Genomic DNA, 23,013 nt, shown 5'->3' with positions numbered 1-23,013 from the left:
GACAGCTAAAACTGCCCTGTGCTCCAAGACAGTGAGAGACAGTCTTCAATAGTCCCCCTGCCTACAGTACGGTGGATGCCTAAGTAACATATTAAACCACTGGTAAGTAGGGTTGCCACCTTTTACAAAGACATACCTGCCATTATTTTTTCACCTCGTTTTAAGATTTAAGAGTCAAACATGACATACAACGTTATAAAAATGGTCTTTCTAAAGTGGATTCGTTTTTATAGATCGCCTTTGTGTCTGATTTGGAAAGGGTCAAAAATGATGCAGTACACATCTGTGTATCCTCTTACATTAGTTGTACTTTCAGGTACCCTTTCTGGTGCACATGTTGCTGAAGATCTTTTAGCAGCAATACACCTAGAGAGTCAGAAACCTTTGGCCTGTCCAGCAGTGGATACATGTTAAGGTATGGGCAAAGAGCCTTTCAGGAGGCCTCCTAATAAAGCTAGCTCTGTTCTGCAGCTTGTATTGCCCTGATTAACTTGACTAATTCGTTTTTTTAACAGATTGTTTTAAATACTGTTTTTCCTTTTTAATGTGGGTGATATCTGAAAGTTTCTTTTAGACCAAAACGGTACCTCTCAAACATCACAAAGATTACTTGCATCAATATTACTATGCTGCTGCTGTGTTAAATGTTGGAAACATGAGTCTTAATCCTTCAATATTAAATGTAAACACAATTAAAATTTGGACGAATGTTCCCTGATCACATCACTTGCCTATCCCTGAGGCCTGCACTACTGGGCATTCATTGGCCACAAAAATTGCATTTGACAAAGGTTTGAAGCACTGTGCTAATATCAGCTGCCTATTTAATATGAATTAGCCAAAGGCATGTGGTAGTCTGCAAATATCAGCTGCCCATATGATGTGCATAGGCTTTCACAACTTGCCGCATATAATATACCAACCAAACAGAAGCCTGCACAAGTGGACATTTCTGGCTCGGTCATGTGACATTTGCAGACCTCTAGTATATGCACATTAATGCTTAAGGCAAAAACATTTAAAAAAAGGCATTGCCATTTACAATGCCAAAAGCTCTAACTTTAATAATGCGAGACCTATTGCATTGCAAATGCTTGTTTAGAATAGGGACAATTTCTGCTCCTAGCCAGGTAGGGGACGGATCATCTCCCTGCAGAATGCCATTAAATAGAACGACCAAATAGGGGGCCTAAATTTTAGGTTGTGCCCTAAACAAATCCCCCGGCAGTTTATCCAATCCTGGGGCCTTGTTGGGGAGCAATTTACCTATGGCTGTTTCGACCTCTACCACGGTGAAAAGTTCAACTGGAGCAAGGAGCGTAGGGGCTTCAGTCGACCATCCACATTCCTCAGCCCTGCTGACGCCCTGCAGTTGCTGAGGTTTAAGGGTACTGACAGGCAAGGCATCAAACTCAGAAGTACCGTATAGAGCAGCAAAGTGGCTTTCCCAGATTGAAGGGGCAATATTAGGAGCAAGCGCCTGGCATGCCCACTATGACCAGTTGCAACAATGGACCAGAATAATTTAGAATCCTTACACCTAAGTGCAGAACCCAACTCCTCCCACATTGTAGCTTCCCATTCCCTTTTATCATCACAGATTGCCTTTTTATATGTAGTGCGATGCACCCTGATGGCCTCACTATCATTAGTTTTTAGTGCTGTAAGCAAAGCCTTTTTGGCCTTCCTACAGGGGCTGTTAAACCATCAAGAAGTCGTGGTCCGGGTGTTGTTTGCCCTTCTCACTGGGTACAGAATATCTTTTAGTATGGCAACCAATTGATTATGTATTTGAGTTGCCCTGCCCAGGTGGCCGGATTTCCCCATCTCTTCAAAGAGCGGAATAATGGTTTCATATTATTCTGCGAGTTTGGTGATCGACGTTTGTACGTCTGGCCATTTAACCCTATGCCTACAGTTTGTTATTATTAGTGGCACAGTAACAGAGTGCTCAGTTGAAGTTGAACCCTTCAACCCGAAACTCCCCGGTTTAAGGGACAAAACTAGGGCATTGTGGTCGCTGTCAAACCTTTCAATGACCCTAAATTCATACAGCCTATCCCAATGCCTAGCCTCAATAAAAATATAATCGATTATTGAGGTATGATTTAATCGATTAATCGAGGCTCTCCCTGGTCTGTCAGGCTCCACCCTCCCATTGCATGCTCGTAGTGATGTAACTAGCGCAAATGACTGAACTTGCAAAACAAGAGGGGTCCATACCTTGACCTGAGAGGTCAATGGCTCTGGGATAGCCCAAAGCAAATCTACATCAGCCGGATCACCAAAGTTCGGGTCCATAAGGGGCTCAAAGTGGCAATTAAAGTCTCCACCCAAAATTAATACAGTAGAGGGGTCAATCGAGTGTATAAGGGTTAACAGTGTTTCAATAGCTTCTGACTCAAGGCCCCGCCTGACTGGCCTTGAATATACATTAATCAAAGCAATATCTGGCCCATTAGGCAAGATCAGCAAAACACACTGAACAGCCAACGAATTAGTTAGGATTGGTGTTGCCTTTACTGCCAAGTGCGTGCCAACCCATATAGACAACCCGCCTGAGGGTCTGCCCCTGTCACCCATACTTGCAAGAATATCGTATGTTGCAAAACCCTGGGCTACACTTTCTTTTAGCGCCCAAGTTTCTTGCAGCATACAAATATCATGCGAAGCCATAAAGGAGCCCCACTCTGGAATGGGCAATTTACTCTTAAGTCCCGCCACATTCCAGGATAAAATTTTTACTTGAGCATCAACCAAGACTTGCTTGGTCTGTTCACAATCCAAAGGGCCAGAAAAGTTGTTAGAGACAGAGGGGCTAACTTCTGCACCTTGCTCAGGCTCGCAATTCACTGGGTGTCCATCAGAAAAAGAGACAATTGCAGGTTGAGTGATTTGTACTGTTACCAAGTTTTTTGTTAAGGGGCTAAATGTAGCATTACCAACCAGGTAGTCAGTGGTGGGTAGTATATTGTTAGGGGGCCCCGTCTGTCAATCACAATCATCAAAGCCCGAGAAGGCGTTGAATCTATTTGTGACTTCCAGCGGGGTAAACGGCAGCAGGTGGTCCATCCTCCCATTTCTGATTCTGTTGCTCTTAAATGGTACAGTGTTCCACCTAGATAAGTTTTCAAAATTCACAGGGTTAAATGCATGTGTCCTATACCGCTTGTTAAAAGGTATAAGGGGTTAGTCTGCAGGCAAGATAGAGCCCCGGGGTATGTTATAGGGGTCACTAGAGGTCTTGGATAGAATTAGGTCAATTCATAGGGAACAATTGGGTTTCCGGTATTCCCTGGAGACCAATTTAGAATGTATCTAACAGCTCCAGGATCTCTGAAGTTGATAACAATTAAGTCCCCCTTTATGTCTTTTACTCTGCTTCCCAACCATTGGAGTCGCCGGACATGCAGGATTTCACCATTAATGTTATAAGGGAGCGGTCGATTTTGGTTAAGCCAATGCATAGTTTTGTTTTTTAACTGAAAGAACCCTTCCCTTTTCGCTAATGTGGGGACTCCCGTAAGAACAACCACAAATGGTACCGCTTCAGGAGGTAATTCTACTTGACGGCCTCTATGGTTACCTGCTCTAACGGGGCTAGTACTTCCCCTCTCATCTCGATTTTCTCCTGTGTTGTATTTTTTCTTATCTACCTTCTGTACGTCACTGGCATCAAGCGATGCCGATTTTTGGGCTGGTTTGGGGGGGAATTGCCCTATACTGTTTAGATTTTGTAGGCTTATTGGGTATGTTTACACCTTTATGGGGAACGGGAGTGGGAGTTAGCGCAGTATCTGCGGGGGGCAATGCTGGCTTCGCAAGGTCCTTAATCAACCCAGCATTGTTACCAATAGCCAGCTCTAAGTTCTCTAACCGTTGCTCAACCCTCTTCAACCTCTCTATTATGGGTAAAATGAATGACCTAATCAGGTGTTCCAAACTTTCCAAAGGAGCAACAGACATGCTTCCCTTAGCGGCAGTGTAGGGGGGTGGCTAAGCCTGGTGACGTTAGTACAGTTGTTATATCAGCTTTTGGAGTTGGTACAGTTGCTATAGGGGCCGTTAAAATTGGCCCAGTTGTTATAATACCCTTTGCGGTTTTACCAAAGTCAGAATGGCTAATCTTCGTTCTTTGCGGATCACCACCCCTCTTTCTTCTTTTGCTAGGCGGTGGGCCATGAACTTTAAGCATAACTGGATTCTTGGTCCTCTTTTTGACAGTCCCAACTACTGGTAAAGGTGGCTCGACTATCACATCTGATCCCATGGTAGAATTGCTACTAGGAAGAGATATGACATTTGTGTACAGATCATTGGACACATCGGGTAAAGGAGATGATATGTCCCGCAGGAGCATCGGAACGCTATCTGTTGAAAGAGGATCATCAATTTCGATGTGGGAGCGTACATCAGGTGGAGTTGTTTGTTTCAGAAGATCCAGGGGAGGTCCATTTTTCATACCTTCAACAGAGCGTCGCCGCTCAGCGCGGCGTTCAGCCAGTACACACTCCTTATCTATATCTGTGGCAACCTTCGTGAAATAGCTATCCAGAATACCTTTACTGGTTCCTCCTGACTTCACTGGTAAAGGTTTTTCAAGGTTCAGGGCCATGGTCCCACAAACAGAGAGTACAAACAGATAATCCTCGAAAGAATGTTAGGGTATAGGCCTAGTCCAGCCTCCTCTGGCCTCTGAGGGCCTAAGAGGGCCCGCCCTGTGCCCGGTCTTTGCCCGGCATCCCGCAGAGCGGAATAGGGATCTGAATTAATAGGGCGTGTGACGTGCAGGAGGCGGGGCTCGCAGGGTGCGCAGGCCAGGTCACGCAGGCCGAGTAGGGACTCCTGGTCAACTGAGTCCCTGCAGCGCTCCACCCCGGCCGCAGCTGATTGCCTCCACTCACCCCCAAGGTCAACAATGAATGTTAGTGCTGCGTCGCGGCACCGGCAAAGCGGCGAGGCACTGCAGCGGGTTAAAGGCTCCCAATAGCAGACAGAAAGCACACAGGGTCAGCGTCCAGGTAGGCTCCGTAATCCGCTCCTCTCTCCACGGACTTCACCAAATGTGGCAATAGGAAAGAATAGTTTCTTGATATAGCCTCTACTTCTGCTCCTATAGATAGGGAGCAGCAGGATGTATGCCACAGCAAAAGAAACATTTAGAGCCTTAACCACAGCCCTCAAAAGCAGTAAGCTTGCTAGAGCTTTGTGGGTTTGGGTAACCTACTTAGTGATGACCGGCAAGACTTGAGGTAGTCATTGAAGATCAAATCTTATCTAATCAGATAATTAGTGTGTCTGGCGATGTGGCACATTTTTTTGCAAAATCCATGTCCCCCTCCGGGGGTAGCTGTGCGCTTTATAAGCTACATGTCATTATCAGATTTATAAAAAGTTGAATGAAACTCGATCCTTCGTAAAATGTATTTATTTCTTGGGTTCATCTGTTTGTGGTTACCATGCAAATCATGAAGGGTACAAAATGAAGAAGGAAGCAGATACTTTGCAAGTGGTGAGTCTAGAAGGAAAATAATTCTCCTAATCCTAGTGGAAGCACTCAGAGAAGACGGTTTAACAACAATATTGTCAGTTTGCACCATATCAGCAGAAGCATGGAAAACAGTTAACAAAGATCTTGATTTCACCAGCACAGGCCTTCAAGAGGAAGAGGACCAAAATCTTCAATGACGGCTTGGAATGTACCTCAAGCTTCCAGACAATTACTGCCCTCACTGTTATTCTCTCTGGCAGTGAAGAGCATTACTTCGCGAAACCTATGTGTGATTTGGGTGCTGTCTTTTTCAGAACTATGTTTACGCATTTGTGGTACAGAGGCAAGTCGCATCTTGGCATACAGGTATAATTGAAAATCGCAATTCAATATGGCATATAACCATGGGAGAGTTAAATGCAGAAACTGTGGGTGACCGTGGCGGCAAAAACACCTTAGAGTCAAAGTGAGAGGCAATAAAGTGTCACCCACCCTAGTATAACAGGAACAAACATTGTTGTGCAGTTCTGCAAACATGTAACCTGAGCCTCAATAATAAGAATGTGCATCTTTATATATTTACTGAATGGATTCTTTAGTTTTTTCATATATACTCCTCTTCTCTAAGTTGCCCACAGCATGGACCACCACAGTTTGGGGGGCAGAGGGAGGTGGACAATTTACAGCAACGAGCAATGGTGAGCCTTGTGCAAGAATCATATGAGTTGGGAGTCTGTCTGTTAGGCTGGCAAGATCAGGACACTGAAATGAAATTAAAATAGGTACTAATAAAGCGCACGGCTACTCCACAGTGTCCCGGCGCTAAATTGGAGCTCCGCAGGTACTTTTTTATTAAGTCAGCAGGACAGATGCAGCCACTTCTTCCTTCAACAACTGTACCTACACAACCGCCCCCATTCTAGAATCCAACCCAACAACATTCAACTCATGCCTTAGCATGCGACCACGGGAGGGGCCCGAGCAGAAGCAATGCAACCCAACACATCTTTCCCCAATACAATAAACAAAAGAAAATTAAAAACCATAAACATTCAAATTAGGAATTTTTCTTTGACCTGTCTAAAAAGACCATAAGCTTGTAAGCATTACATAGCAAAACAAAATGTTGACGACTACACAATTACCTTTGAATTAATGCATAACATACTCCCGAAACTTTGTTTGCAACCTAGTTATCCTGCAAGATATTACAGGTGCCCTCGCCTCAAAGTGCTGCTCTCCATGATCGGCTTCAGATCCATGCTTCCTGGACACACCATCCCGATGTAACTTAAGTCACTTCTATTTTACTTTTGTTCCACCCTCTGCCATCTTCCAATTTCACTGCACTGCTTTTGACTCTCAATACAGTCTTGGGGTCAGTGAACCTACATTCTCCTTTAGGTAGAATCCTAGAACCTACTTCCCTTATTTTTCCTTTGGGTAACTCAAACTCGCCCATCCACCTCCTCAACATTTTGGAAGAGAGAACTCGTCCTCTCAACAAAATGAACGAAGAAATCTCTGCATCAGCGTTGGCTGTCGTGCGCATTGCCCATAACATTTTCTTCAGTTCTTGTTTACAATTCAACCCACTGGCTTTTGACAGTTGTATATTCTCCTTGATCACCCTGTTAAATCTCTCTTCGAAATCATTGTTCCTAGGATAGTATAGAGAGGTTTTTGTGTGTTTTATGCCAATGAATTTCATAAAGTCCCCAAATTGGCTTGAAGTGAATTGACATCCATTATCGGAAAGTACCTCCTCAGGAACCCCTTCCATTTTTAAAAATTTAAGTAAGAAAATGCCTTATTTAAAAAATGTAGTAACAGAACAGTGCGTGACCCAAAAGACCATTGGAGGCTTGGGCAGATGAATTATTGGTAGGTAAGGGTGCCTACAATGGAATTCATTCAATAATCTCAGTCAACAGTTGTACACATTGATTTCTTGTATGTTGGGCCCCAAGAGGTAGCTCAACCTTGAATAAATCCAAGCATAAATGAAAGAAATTAATATATGAGAGATTTCAAAACACAGGTATATCTACTTTTCTGTTTTTTTTTAATGTAAACCAAGAATGCGAAAGGGGTACAATGAAAAACAATACAACACCATGATTAAGGATACATGAAAGAACCTACAGATCAATGATGTAAACATCTATTCCAAAAGATCAAGATGAGAAAATTAGTCTAAAACAATAGAGAACAATTCCTCAATAGCCAAACATGCTGGGGAAGTAGATGTGGTAGTCGACGTTTGGTCTGTGGTGGCGATATCGTCCGTCAGACTATCTTCAGGACAAACATTAAGTTGTTTTTTTTAACAAAGAGACCCTTAAATCAATCAATCAATCAATCAAAGACATTTGTAGAGCGCACTACTTACCCGGAGGGTCTCAAGGCGCTTGGGGGAGGGGGGGCTGCTACTGCTCGAACAGCCAGGTCTTGAGCTTGAGAGGTGGTCTTGGGTCAGGCGCAGGTCGGGAGGAAGGGAGTTCCAGGTCTTGGCGGCCAGGTAGGAGAAGGACCTTCCTCCTGTTGTCGTTCTTCGGATGCGGGGGACGGCGGCGAGGGCGTGACTGGCTTATCGGAGATGGCGTTTGGGAGCGTAGAAGTTGATGCGGTTGTTGAGGTAGCTCGGGCCTTGATCGTGTAGGGCTTTGTGTGCGTGGGTGAGGAGACGGAAGGTGATTCTTTTGTTGACGGGGGAGCCAATGCAGGTCTCTCAGATGTCCGGAGCTGTGGCTGTGTCGTGGGATGTCGAGGATGAGTCTGGCTGAGGTGTTCTGGATCCGCTGGAGTCTCTTCTGGAGCTTGGCGGTGGTTCCGGCGTAGAGGGCGTTGCCGTAGTCCAGTCCAGTCGGCTGGTGACGAGGGCCTGGGTGACCGTCTTCCTGGTCTCGGTGGGGATCCACCGGAAGATCTTCCGTAGCATGCTCAGGATGTTGAAGCACGATGAGGAGACTGCGTTGACTTGTCTGGTCATGGAGAGGGAGGAGTCCAGGATGAAGCCCAGGTTTCGTGCGTGGTCTGTCGGTTTGGGTCTGTCGTCCCAGGCGGAGGGCGAGGAGCCCAGGATGAGGACTTCCGTCTTGTCTGAGTTCAGTTTTAGGCGGCTGGTCGTCATCCACTCGGCTACGTCTTTCATCCCTTCGTGAAGGTCGGCTCTGGCGGCGGCGGGGTCGTTGGTCAGGGAGAGGATCAGCTGGGTGTCGTCAGCGTAGGAGATGATGTTGAGGTTGTGTTGGCGTGCGATGGCCGCGAGGGGGCTCATGTAGACATTGAAGAGGGTGGGGCTCAGCGAGGATCCTTGAGGGACGCCGCAGATGACTTCGGTGGCCTCTGACTTGTACGGTGGTAGACGGACTCTCTGTGTTCTTCCGTCGAGGAAGGAGATGATCCATTCCAGTGCCTTCTCCTGGATTCCGACGTTGCTGAGGCGCTGCACTAGGGTGCGGTGGCAGACCGTGTCGAATGCCGCGGAGAGGTCTAGGAGGATGAGGGCCGCTGTTTCTCCGTTGTCCATCAGGGCTCGGATGTCATCGGTGGCAGCGATGAGGGCGGTCTCGGTGCTGTGGTTGGCTCGGAAGCCAGACTGTGAGGGGTCCAGGGATCCATTTGTCTCGAGGAAGGCGGCCAGCTGTTTGTTGACGGTCTTCTCGATGACTTTGGCTGGAAACGGGAGGAGCGAGATGGGGCGGTAATTCTTGAGTTCGGTGGGGTCCGCTGTAGGTTTCTTGAGTAGGGCGCTGAGTTTGGCGTGCCTCCAACTCTCCGGGAAGGTGGCGGTGTCGAAGGAGGTGTCTGATGTCCCGCAGGTGGGGTGCGATGACAGCGTCGGCCTTGTTGAAGACGTGGTGAGGGCAGGGGTCGGTTGGAGATCCGGAGTGGATGGAGTTCATCATGCGGACGGTGTCTTCGGTGCTGATCGGAGTCCAGGCGCGGAGGGTGGTGGTGGGGGGTGGTGGTTCGGTCGTGGCGTGCGTCGGTTGAGTGCTGAAGCTGTTGTGTATGTCCGCGATCTTGTTGTGGAAGTAGGAGGCGAGGGAGTTGCAGAGGTCTTGCGATGGGGTGATGTCGTTGTTTCCGGCGTTGGGGTTGGAGAGCTCTTTCACGATGTTGAAGAGTTCCTTGCAGTTGTGTGCGTTGTTGTCCAGCCGGTCCTTGAATGCAGTTTTCTTGGTGGCGCGGATCAGTTGGTGGTGCTTCCGGGTGGCAAGCTTGAGGGTGGTCATGTTGTCCGGTGTTGGTTCCCTTCTCCAGGCTTTCTCGAGGGCTCGGCAGTTCTTCTTGGAGCTCTTGAGTTCGTCGGTGAACCATGGTGCCTTCTTGCTGCCGGGTCTGCTGGGCGGGGTCCTCAGTGGGGCGAGTTCGTCCGTGCAGTTGCTGATCCACTTCGTGAGGTTGTCGGCGGCCTGGCTGGGGTTCGCTGAGCTGGCGGGAGGGTGCTGGCTCAGGGAAGTGGCGAGCTGGTCGGCTGTGATCTTGTTCCAGCTTCTTCGAGCAACCTGTTGCTGGTGGTGGTGGATCGTCGTTCTTTTGAAGGTGAAGTGGACGCAGCTGTGGTCCGTCCAGTGGAGTCCGGTGGCGTGGCTGAAGGCGATGTCTTTGCTGGATGAGAAGACGGCGTCGAGTGTGTGTCCGGCGAGGTGGGTGGGGGTGGACACCAGCTGCTTGAGACCGAGGTTGGCGAGCAGGGTGATGGTGTTGCGGTCGTTGTTGTTCTCCAGGTGGAAGTTGATGTCCCCCAGGAGGATGTAGTCAGCGGAGGGGAGGGCATGCGGGCTGATGAAGTCGGCGATGTCCTCGCTGAATTGTGATTCACTGATCATGAAAAACCAGATTGTTCAAGCTTAAAGTGATAAGACCTTCTGAATAGAATCCTAAAATAACCGGATAGGTAAATGAAAATCATGCCGCAAGGCTGTGAGTTTCACAAAGATGTGTTGAAAAAACATCCACTCTTTTACAAATAAATAACTTTTTTCTTCCTTGTAAAAACAATGTGCTGAGTTCTCATTCTAACAGTAGCACTGAACCAATCTTCAGCGAAAATTAACCTACTTATATTTAATATGCATGTAGCATCCACCCACGTTACTTGACCGAGCACAATATGTTGTGGATCCATTCAATGAAGTTTTAAAATAAAGGATATTTATTGCAATAATTCTAAACTGAATGTGTCATAACTTTGCAAACTGTAGCTGTGTTCCGCTTATGTGTTTTTTACAGTGCTCTTTTACACAGACAAGGGTGTGGTCTGCATTTCACTAAATCTTCCACATAAATTGCACATAGCTGTAACTTCATTTGAATGATCTGTACCAAGCACCACAACTATTCTATTAGCTCACCCGTTATTTTAATCCATTTATGTTTTTTAGTCATCCGAGTATAAATACAACAAGCAGATTTTCTTAAAAAATGCTGCCATCTGGACAGAGAAGCATGCTGTTCAGAGGAAGGAGGTAAGATTAAAACTTCCTTATCTGTTAGTCTGGTAAATATGAAAAAATAGAACTTGGCCTATGGGGGGACTGAATGATTTTCCTTTGGTACATAATTCGTTTTGTCTATAATTCGTTTTGTCCAAGCATCCCTTTGATTGTTTATGATCAGGGCTGCCGGTTTTATGGTATTTATTTTTTTAGATATTTCCATCTGTAATTATCCAAATTTGTTTTTTGCTCTTTTTATTTGTATTTGTCCGTATTTATTTTGTGTTCTCTAAAATGATTAACCCGAAACTAGTATATTTTCACATTATTTAAAAAATATCAAGTTACACTTGTAGTTGAACATCTTGTGTGTTAAGTGCTACACAAATCAATATACAATGCGTCACTCACATGCAATACAAATAACATGTCATTGAAACTTTAGTACAATGCACAACTGGTTAAAGCTTCATTAGAGAAATGTTTTTATACACCCTAGCATGTTAGTCTAAACAGCGATTTGCCTAGCAGTTATGATTGACCTAATCAAAGAGAACTAAAAAGCAGACCTGTTTTCGATATTTAAAAATATTTACAGACAGAAAAACTGATGGTTTTCTGTCTGTATTTTGTTGTGTATTTATACTTACTTCAATATGGCTACTTGGTGTCGGTAGTCCTTTCTTAGTGTTCTCATCTTACCAATCTCCCATAGTACCGAAGAGTGTTCTATCTGGTATGTGAGGATTCCAGCCTTGGCAGTTGATGATCTGGTCAGCTGTGAGGTTTACTGCTCTGCTGTACTAACTTAATAAATCTATCTTAATAACCTGAAGACATGTCCTGCTGCCTACCTAATCTACTTACATTTTGGCGACATTCTGCGCTGAACAGCCCAGAGGAGCATTCCAGAGAAGAAGACCAAGAAGAACCGCGCAGAACGAGCAAGACCTCACAACCAAGAACCCACCAAATTGCAGTCGGAAACATGAAGTAATGAAACCAGAAACCTGTGAAGCGCGAGAATCAAGTGAAATTTACTGCAAGTAAGAAGGAAGAAGAATCTAGCTGCATTTAACAGACAATCCCAAACAAGACATCATGCCACTGCAGCAGGAACCTTGAGGTAAAGAAACTGTCATCTTAAAGAAAACCTCCTATAAGAAAAGAAACTGTTAACTCTTTTAAATCTGCCAGTATAATTCCTCATTTGCTGTTAGTATTGTAAACTAAACCTGTATTTTACTCATGGTCTCCTGGGAGCGCAACATAGTGCCGGTTTGCGACCGGGGTCGAACAGAGATAAAGACGTGCTGCCGTATGCCCCTCACGGTCGGCTATTTTTGAGATGGTTGCCCTCGCACGTCTGCTATACCAATTGCAGAACCACCCTTACCCGATTTCACCTCATTGGTTTCGGCAAGTTAACTCAGTGCTTGGACAATTCCTTTGGGCGGGGGGTGCAGTGCGTGTTGGACTGCGCACCTGCTTCTTATCAACATACTGTGGAGGGCTGGCAATGTCGTACTATCAGGCTTCCCATCTCCTGATCCTGAGCGAATGGTGGTATGGAGATAGGGGGGACACTGCGTATGCTCTTGAGTGATAACTTGTGGGGTCCGATACTCTGCATACAATTCTATACTCTGCGCGGTTGAAGAAGAGATTGCCACAGGCTACCCAGGTAGTATTCCGGATCTGGAGGCATGCGCTACGTCATATGGGATGGTGGGGTACATTAACTGAGGAGACCCCTCTATGGCATAATGGTTGTTTGCCCGCACTGGCGTCCTTGCAGGGCTTCCGAAGCTGGGACTGCATAGGAATTTCAACGTTGGGAAATGTTATGACCGGCACGGCCCTTAAATCATTTCAGGATCTCAGCGAGGAATATGGCATGCCTCGGACCCAATTCTTTAAATATCTACAATTCCGCCACGGCATTGCACCTTACCTGGAGGGGATCGACTCCTTACCTGAATTTAGCCCACTAGAAGCGCAGGTATTTATGGGCGATTTGGAAGATAAGAAAATATCCTGCATATACCAGACCCTAGTTACACATTGTTCCTCCTCTCTACACAAATTGCGGGAATCCTGGGATAGGGATGTTGGAACGCTGGAAGAGGAAGATTGCCGGGAAGCCCTTGAAGCCCCCCGAGGTGCAGCTATTGCAATGCGCTTAAGACCCATCCAATTCAAATATCTCCACAGAGCCTATTACACTAGGGAGAGACTTTGGCCGGCGGGTCTGATTGAGTCCCCAGACTGTTTGAGATGCGGCCAAGAGGTGGGCACCTTAATTCACACTGTATGGAGCTGTAGTGTTTTAGTCAGGTTTTGGAAAGGGGTGTGGGACTGTTTGTCTGAGGTGTTGGGTTGGGAACTCCCTCGTACTCCGCAATTAGGCCTCTTGCATGTATTAGAAGGGGTGGGAGGTAATATATATATAAACGGCATCTGTTGTTGTTGGGCCTCGCAGTCGCCAAGAGAGATATGGCTCAGGCCTGGAACGATCCACTGGCTCCTCCAGTAGTGGTGTGGAAGAAGGGACTAGATTTTTGTATGTGGTTGGAGCACCCTATTTTTGAGGCCCGGGGTTGCCCTAGGAAACACTACAAAATATGGAAAAGATGGGCGGACTATAGGGGTCTATGGTTAGAGCCACCAGTAGAACCAGAGGATTGCACTGGAATGGTGTGAGGGGGCCAAATTTGAGGAATTGTGTACACTGTTCTATATGTGAAATTAATTTCAAGAACAAGACAATATCGTGCAGTGGGTTAGAGAGGGATCTGGGAGGGGGAAGTTGGTAGTGGGGGGGTGGAGGGCGGGGAGGGTGTGGAGTGGGTAAATGTTCTCTTTCAAATGAAGTTTAGATTGCCAATCATCTGATGCTGTCTACTTGCTTGCAGTCTTCTCCGGGATGCGGAGGGCTGCGCCTTGTGTGCAATCAATCAATAATTTGTTTTTAAAAAACATGTATTTTACCTGAGAAATCATCGAGATCCAAATGATGTACTTTTTTCAACGAAACTCTTAATAAGATTGAAAAGGAACCGACCGCAATCTAACCCATCAAAACGGAACAAGTTAAAACCTTACTTGAAGAACCTTGGTACGTATTTCAAGAGGGGAAAGGATTGACCTAGTCTATTTTGTCCCTTTTTGTGCTCAGAGTGATCTTTATGCGGCACAGTCATCTTCACACTGATGACGTAATCGAAATGTTGTTGGTGCTAGCGCAGGGTCAGCGTGTCCTACGCCGCACGCCTTCCAGTGCTTCCCCTGTTGCCTAGTTACCAGCGTGAGGCCGTAGAAGGACTTCCAGGCCGTCTTGGCGCATGACCTAAAGCTGCCATATTTTGTATGCTTTATTTGTTTTCTTCTGAAGTACCGCCGAGTAATTAAAGGAAACTGCCAAACTGGCACGAGATAGCAATGTCTGAGAGCCTAAGTGAAAGGGGGCTGCCTGTACTTACCTCCGCTAATGAAGTGACGGCCCGCCTCTAAAACTGAAGCCATCCGGTACATGAATTTGATGTCAAGGTAAGAGAGCGTATGCATCTCTACTGTCTTATAGCACTTTCAAGGTCATTACCCTGCGCTTTATGGCTTTCCCATCAAAGGAATATAAGCTGTGAACTTGGGAAATAAGCTTCGAATTTAACGGGTCTTCGTCAATGATATGGTTTGGTGATAGAAGGATCACATTTGATTTTATGAGGGGTTTCACCTCACGAGCAAGCGTGTTTAAAGGCATTTGTAGTGTAAAATATCGGACAACAGTGCCATCTGGAGGATTTTTAAAGTATTTCATCAGTGATTTTGTTCCTTTTAATGACAAATAGGAAGGTCACACAGTAAATCTACATTTGGAAAACCAGAATAAAACTCAGGCGGTACAAAAGAACTGAAAGCTGCATTTGAGATTAATAAAACGTACTGAGAGGTTTAACATCTAGTGGTTTGTGAAAGCATTTTTATCTGGCAGTATGAGTCATCTATGAAACGCAACAGAGTGAAGTTCCACCAGACATGTTGGATCACAACAACTATGAGATTTGTACTATGAGACATTTGATGTTGGAGAATACACATATGTTGTGTGATGGTTTTGGAGGCGATTTTCTAAAGCACTAAGTCAAGTCTCAGAAGAAATGTGAAGGTGATAGTGCGGTTGTGAGCGAAACTTAAAATTAATTTAAAAACCTTGGAGAGAGTAACGAACTGCAATTGGATATTTTGGAAAGTATATGTCAAGCACCTTAAGTGCACACAGTTATGAATCACCAAAGGAGACTGTAAAAATAGTAATACCTTCATAGCAACATATTTCTTCCCAGCCTATAAAAAATAAAGAATTCCAGGGACAGTGACTCACTACCACGAAAGAGTCCTAAGACCTAGATGGAGAGTCTTGTGGTCCGAGGGTACAAAGGGCCCATAATGAGCAGTGGGTGAATGTGGTAGTGAGCATAGGTCCTGGAACTATGACATAAAATCACAACAGAGTGCCCACAACGGGGAACAGCGTTTACAACGCAACTTTTACCACGCAGTACCTTTACCACACAACTTTTGCAACGCAAGTCATTACAACGACTTGCGCTGGGGGGGGCTGTAGGATAGGGAATCGTTTAATTTACTATCCAAAACCTTTCCTACTATCCACGGGGACTGGAGTTGGAATAGTAAATTAAACTATTCAGTATCCAGCGACCCCAACGCAAGTCGTTGTAACGACTTGCGTTGTAAAACCTGCGTGGTAAAGGCATGCGTTGTAAAAGCATGCGTAGTAACGAAATACATCCCCCACAAAAATTCCCAAACTGGCAGTTGGCACATGTAGGAGTGGGCAAAAATCCTGTGCCACACATGGTGTCGCTAGACCTAGATGGAGAGTCCTGTGGTCTAAGGGGACAAAGGACCCATATTGGGCAGTGGGTAAAGTTGGAGGTGTGCAAAAGTCCCAGAACCACAACTGAGAGCTGGAACAGAGAGCCCACAAAGGGGACAAAGGTCCCAGAAGAAGAAAAAAGAGCGAGAAAAAAGGTTCCAACCTATCTAGAAGGGGACAACGGATGTCCCAGAATCAGTACCAGGAGTGGACAAAGGGAGTCCCAAGACCGGCAGAACAAAGAACCGGGAGAGGACAATGGATATCCCAGGACCGGCAGAACTAGAAGGGGACAACAGATGTCCCAGACTCAGCACCGGGAGTGGACAAAGTGTGTCCCAGGACCGGAAGAGTTCACGACCTAAGATTTGTGACGGACAAGAGCTCCAGTACCACAACACAAAGTTGTGGCAAGGTGGTTCTTTGAACCGGGATAAATGTTCCCCGATTTGAACCGGGCTTTACAGCCCACAGTACTGAGACAGTTTGCCCGCAAAAGAAATAAAATTTGAAGGGTAACCCAGAGGCCCGAATGACAACTAGAGGCCCATAACTCGAGAATAAGAACCAGAACCTAGACACCTGGTCCCGAACTTCATCTTGGACAAGAGATCTGGCTCTAAATTTTTCTACTGGAATATCCTTCCAGAACTTTTGACCCATTGAGGCACTTGTTGAACTGTTCTATGTTCAACATTGAGCGAGAAGCCGCGACGGAAAAATACTGATTGGAGAAAGTAAACTGTCTATTCCCGTTTTTGCTGGCCACAATGACGGATTGTAGAGAGTAGACTGGCTCTTCTTGTTTTGTCAATCGAAGGGGAGAAGGTGGTCATCATGATCTTCATCATCATTCTCATCTTGATCCTGATTCTCTTCCTTCGTGATCTGGAAGTCCATGATGTCGCTGACCTCCTACGTGTTATGTTTTCTTCTTCTTGTTGTCCATGCTTTAACTCTTACTATGTGTTTGAGTCTTTCATTTTTGTTGTATCTGTAAAGGGAGAAGATATGTTGTATATTTATACTTACTTCAATATGGCTACTTGGTGTCGGTAGTCCTTTCTTAGTGTTCCATTCATACCAATCTCCCATAGTACCTAAGATTGTTTTATCTGGCATGTGAGGATTCCAGCCTTGGCTGTTGGTGGTCTGGTCAGCTGTGAGGTTTACTGCTCTGCTGTACTAACTTAATAAATCTATCTTAATAACCTGAAGACGTGTCCTGCTGACTACCTAATCTACTTACAACATATGTTATCTGTTAAAATCTGTGAAAACAGAAAACTGGGAGCTTTTATTATAATATGTGAATTAGCCATCTTCACTTTAACCGTGTAAATACATTCTTAAAGCTGGCAAGCTTATTTGTCTTTTTTTCTCCTGCAACACATCACACCTGTAGTTAGCATTTCAGCGATTTACTGTCATGATTTTGAGACTCTGTTGTCCGTTTGTTTTTTAAATCTATCCATGACGAAACCAGAGTGTGATTTGTGTGTGGCCATTCTTGGAAGGAAATTTCTTACTAAACATGCCCAAGCCTGATGTCCTTATATCTTGGAGTATGGATAATTGCAGACACCGTTAATATTAGGAGTACGACAACGTGTGCTTTAGGTGAAAGGGTGATACAGGCTTAGTTTTACAGTGAGTATATTGAATTTGTAAATCTAGAATTAATTTAGTATGGATGTGCTCCGAAGATGGTTCATTATTGTATTCCTTGGGTAACTGTGTTCAAGAATCTAAGGTTTTAGGGATGTGGCTGGTGGATACTTGCTTTGAATGTAATGAGAGAAGCAAGAGGCTGAACTGATTGTAGTTGTGCCGTTTTACTTACTGAAGTTGGTGAGAATGCCTATTGGGTGGGTACATTAGTAGTGGTGCCACAATAGAATTTGATGCTGTCTCTTTTGTTTAGATAATGAAGTCTCTAAGTATCTTCCCTGTTCAGAAACACAGCTTCAGTAGAATTGGACATTATCTGTGTTAGGGATAAAGCAGTGTATAGAATCCATGCCATTGTCAGATGTTGCACTTCATTGATGGATGCAGGGTAGTTACTGGAGTCGGAGTCAGTGGTGTAACATAGGCCCCACAACCCCTGCGATTTGGGGGTCCCTCAGCACAGTACCCTGACCTGAGGGCTCTTGATTAAGTCCGGAGAGTGTCCCCTCCATGTACCTTGCAGGGGGGCTTCCTCAAGTTTTGTTAAACTACTGGTCAGAGTCTCATGACTCTGCCTTCATCTGTTTTTTCATAGACTTAGGTAACCATCTCTACTGAGCCATAATTATTTTCCCCGTCCATCATCTCCAAAGAGAGCAGAATGCCATCACTTATCTTCTCATTAGACTACACAAAGTTGAATGAATGAATGAAATTCTAATTCTGTAGTGCATGACTACCCTGAGGCCTCGCAGCACTGATTAATAGAATGGCAGAGAAGGTCAGACCAGCAATGCTATGGAAGCGATCTAAATAGATGGGTCTTTAAGAGCTTTCTGAAGGCCAGGAGGTTATAGTTCTCTCGGACGACTAGGGGGAGAGCGTTCCACATCATTGCAGCATTATACGAGAAGGATCGTCCGCCCCATCTCGCTTTACGGATCTTCTTGGTGGTGGCCAGGCACAAAGAGCTTGAGCACAAAGTTCTGTGGGGGAGATTGGAGGTGACCAGAGAGGGTGCATGATAGCCGGGCCAGTCTTCCAGATGGTTTTATGAGCCAGACACATGGCTTTAAATTGTCTCCTAGATGAAATCGGGAGCCAATGAAGTTTACTCAGTGCTAGTCTTGCAGATTGCCAATGTGGGGTCTGGATGAGCAGACAGGCTGCACAGTTCTGTTTTATTTGTAACTTGTTGATCGTAGCCTGAGGGGCTCCCAGATATAAGGCATTCCCATAGTCCAGGCGAGAGAGTAAAAGGGCCTGGACCATAATCCTTCTCCTTCTTTGGGGAAGATATGGGGAACAAAGTTCCCCTAATCTTCCCCAACTTTCACTTCATCAATGACTCCCCATTACTCTAACAAAAGAAATACAGTTCAAACAACTTTGTCTTATGTGGAGCCATTCACCTAAAAGGGTATCCTTTCCTCATTTTAAAAAGTCTCCCAAAACATGCTTCTCGGATACTTTCACCCTAAGCCACCAAGTTTCTTTTGTCCCCCAGTTTAGAAAAGCTAAAGCTGGCTGCCACACCTTCAGTGTCTGTGGATCGTGGCCCTGGAATTCTCCTGTAGTCCTCCAGGAGCACTCAACCCCACCTAGCTATTCAAATGGTCACTAAGACCGGACCGGTACCTATGTAAAAACAAAAAGAACAAATGATAAACGAAATGCCCATCAATGCAAACATTCACCCACAGGCACAAAGATCTGGATTTAATCCGTTGTCTTTTTTCCTCACCACGCTACCTCAGTTTGGACCCAGCCATATGCAAATCAGTCTTTACCCTGCTGCTCAAGGGAACAGTCCAACTCGAACTTCCCTGGACCAGAAACAAGTAACCTGGGACCAGTTTCAGAGTATCACCCCCTCATCAGCCAGGCTAGCATGAATCCAGTGTCACAGTAAGCAAGGGACCCGTGTCTGGACATACCCTTCCCACTTAAGGTGACAAAAAGAACAAATAATGGACGGAATGCTGAACAATACAAACATTCACCCCCAGTCACAATGATCTGGATTTAACACAGATCTGTGACTGGGAGTGAATGTTTGACAATGTTCAGCATTCCGTCCATGATCTTATTGTGTTGTTATCTCTGTAATACTACTTCCATGGTGTACTGTTGTATTTCAGTAATTCTGTATTTCCACTGAAAGTGACTGTTGTAGCTTCATATTCTTAGCTCTGTATTCTCCTGTTTCCCCAGCCATTCTTGCTCCTCTCACCTCGAGGACACCCCAGTAGTGTGCGTTTCTGTGTACATCTACTGTTAATAAATAAGCATATGATTTGGTGCTGTTCAGCATATGACTTAAAATATTCAACTAAAAGTATGACCAGCCGTTGTAGGTGGTAGGGAAATATGGCATTTAATTATTCACCTTAAAGAAATTTCTGTTAAAAAGATGTCTGACACCGAGGTATGCTTCATCACTGATTTTGCCCCAAAACCACAGCATGAGACTCTTCTCATGCTTGGGTGGACTCAAAACAAGGAACACTAAGTAGAAGATCTATTTCCTTGCTTTTCAAAGATTAGATGCTATCCATGTTGTACTGTTGCTTGTTGTTGAAGGGAATGGGGCCATAACACAGCTACAATTACCTGGCGCTAGCCTACTAATTCATTTAGTTTAGTTTGCAAAGGCAGGATTAAAAGACTGGTTAGAAGGCATTAGGGATCAATATCAACCCCCTTACCTGGGTCAGTTTGTTTCAGTCACTGTTTAAAAAACCAGTCGGGAAGTCTGGCTTTTTTCAGGCCCAGAGTCGTTTACGACTACCATCATAGATCTTAGCGTTCTTGGATAGGGTATCATCAATCTGGTTCAGAGACTGAATTGGCCCGAAATCAGGCATGTGTTAAATGTTTAGTTTTACCCATAGTTTCATATTTTCCACCAGATTAAAAAGTGCATGACTGCATATTATGTATGGTGACAACAGTCATGAGTATCACTTAAAACATAGGAAAAAAGCATTGGTAAAAACCATTAGTGAGAAGAACAGCATACCATGCAAGTCTCTTATTTTTCAAAAACAGTGGAAATGAGGCAGGGCTTTGTGCAGAGGAACATTGCTGCATCCATCTAGACTCTGCCGAGACTCGCCCACTGATAGCCTGCCAAACGGAAGTACTAGAGTGGACGAAATCAGACTGCTGTTTGAGTGATTGTCTGAATGTGTTGTCAGCCTGGAGTCCCTTTAACTGCACCTGTGCAGTCCTAAATAGATCAGAACAAAGTGGAATAGGCCTTTTGAAGATTCAACTGAGCACAGCTTAATTTTCTCACAACTGCACGGAGACCGACAACTGCACCAGTGGAAGACTGTGGCCAGGAAAAAGAGGGGTTCTGTTAGGTGTATTCTTAAAGCGCGCTTTCACCTGCGAGGGTATCCTGACACTGTGTGTGTGTGATTATTATACATTTTTGTAATACTTTTTTTGCCACTTAAAGGCCCTCTGGACTGTTTGTGGGAGCAATAATTTGAGCAATACTGGTGCATGGTCCGACAGTGTGTGTGGCATGTGTTCAGTTTCCATGGTCCTGGAGACAGCGTCTTTTGTCAACAACCAGAAGTCTAATCTAGACCACTCTGTGTCGTGCGTGGAGAGGCAGGTGCCCTCCAGTGTGTCCGGGTGCATCTGCCTCCAAATGTCAACAAACTAGCTCTCCTCCATAAAGGACTACAGCTCTGCCATGGCCTTGCTGTGCATGCAGCGGGCGGCACCCAATCTATACTTCTTATCATCTTGGATCACATTAAAGTCTCTTCCCCTTCCCCCCCCCCCCCCCCCCCCCCCCCAGCACGGTATCTCCACCTACTTTTATGACCTTGCCCATACCCTGAAATAAAACTCTGGGTCATCTGTATTACAGCAGTATACCGCCGCCAGTGTAATGCGCTTCCCTTCAAAGTGTCCATTCACTATTACCTATCTCCCTTATCGATCTAACAGGGATTGTATTGTGGTCCAGACCAAGTCTCTGCGGTTGAGTAGTTTAAATATTTTGCTGTATATGCATGGCCCCAGCATCTGGAACGCAACCTAGGTAGTGATTCAGTCGTAAGATTGGTTTCCTGTACGAAGCACACATCAATTTTGGGCCAGAGTAAGTAGGACTGTACCAGTCGTGACTTCCTGTGGTCATTCAGACCGTAAATGTTCCAAGTTAGGAACATGATTGATGTCATCTTAGTTTTATGTGATGTGAGATCCACTGTGGACAGCCCCAGTGCCGCACCGAGGATGTTGCGTTTGCCTCCCATGTCCACCCTGTCACCCAATTCCTGACCAGTGCGTTTGTTGATTGTGCTGAATGTATGCTCGGGCCTCCATTCACCCTAGCATAACAATAGACATTGAACTCTCGCATGACCCCAAAAACAACTTGAAAACCTGCCCCCACCCAACCACACCAACCCCCCCCCCCCCCCGCCCCCCAATAAGGTTGTGACCCCATACCCACCCCTCCACCCCAACAACATAACCTCATGCAAACGCATGCCAAAATGGGAGCTCTCCCTTGGGGAACTGGGGGTCACCGACAAACAGCCTCACCACATCCAGTGAGGTGGCCAATCCTATCAAGTGCCCGGTGGACATTCTGGCTAGGAAGATAGCAGTCATGTGTCTCATTTAAAACCACCAGAATCGGGCCTCTGCACTGACCTTTTACATTTTTATCAGGGTTGTTAGGGTGCTTGCTTTATGTTCGGAATTAGCAGGATAGAGGATTAGTCATTGTCACTCAGAGTGGTATTTGCCCCAGATCTTGGGCATGTTGAGGGGGAATATTTTGGATCACCTATGTGTCTGGCAAATTCCAACGCTGACTGATAAGTAGTTTTTCTGGGGAGAGAAGACCATAAGGTTTTCCTACCTACTGAAGCTATCTTTTCACAGGGAGGAAGTCTCTACGTGGCGCGGGCTCCCCGGGGTTGATGTCAGGGTAGAAGGCTAGAGTGTTACCTTGATGCTTGATAGTGCCACGTTCTCTCGCCTGGTGCCCAGTAATTTAATATTTGTGCAATATTGGGCCGAGGGGTGTATCCGACCAGGGGTTAAGGGCCCAGAGAGCGATGGGCTCTCTCCACTATAAACATGGTAGATAGATCTGTGCCAAATAAGTCTCTGAGCAGTGATTCCACATATTTTTCCATTGTCAACATAGCAGTGGTTTCAGGCACTCCCGTGATGTGCAGGTTATGGCGCCGGGGGTGGCCTTTCAGGTCTTTGTTATTGGCTGTTATAACTGAGAGGGTTTGCTACATCTGTAGCATCTCTTCCATGGTGTCAACTTGGTACTCCTGTGCATCTGCTGCTATTTTCTCTAGCGTATCCAGCTGTTTTTGTGTATATCCACTTTTTTTCGTACTTGATCCAAGCTGGCATTAAAAGCGTCCAGTTTTCCGTCTATGGTCTTCAGGCTACACTGTACCGCCAATAGTTTAGTACGGAGGTCAATATCTGATTCCTCAGGTTCTTCCCTA

General features: G+C 45.5%; 1 protein-coding gene across 2 annotated transcripts in view; it reads left to right on the top strand.

Moving 5' to 3' along the window:
• Positions 1 to 23,013, top strand: part of UBE2T (ubiquitin conjugating enzyme E2 T) — a 146,966-nt gene that overhangs the window by 74,953 nt on the left and 49,000 nt on the right. For both annotated transcript variants that reach the window (XM_086923129.1, XM_086923130.1), the window contains one exon: positions 10,885 to 10,968. In XM_086923129.1, coding sequence (XP_086779255.1) covers positions 10,885 to 10,968 — 84 coding nt within the window. The remainder of the gene's footprint in view (positions 1 to 10,884; positions 10,969 to 23,013) is intronic.

The sequence above is a fragment of the Lissotriton vulgaris genome, chromosome 5 (genome assembly GCF_964263255.1).
Source record: "Lissotriton vulgaris chromosome 5, aLisVul1.2, whole genome shotgun sequence".
Taxonomy (NCBI): Eukaryota; Metazoa; Chordata; class Amphibia; order Caudata; family Salamandridae; genus Lissotriton; species Lissotriton vulgaris.
This window is presented reverse-complemented; position numbering and strand designations above follow the sequence as displayed.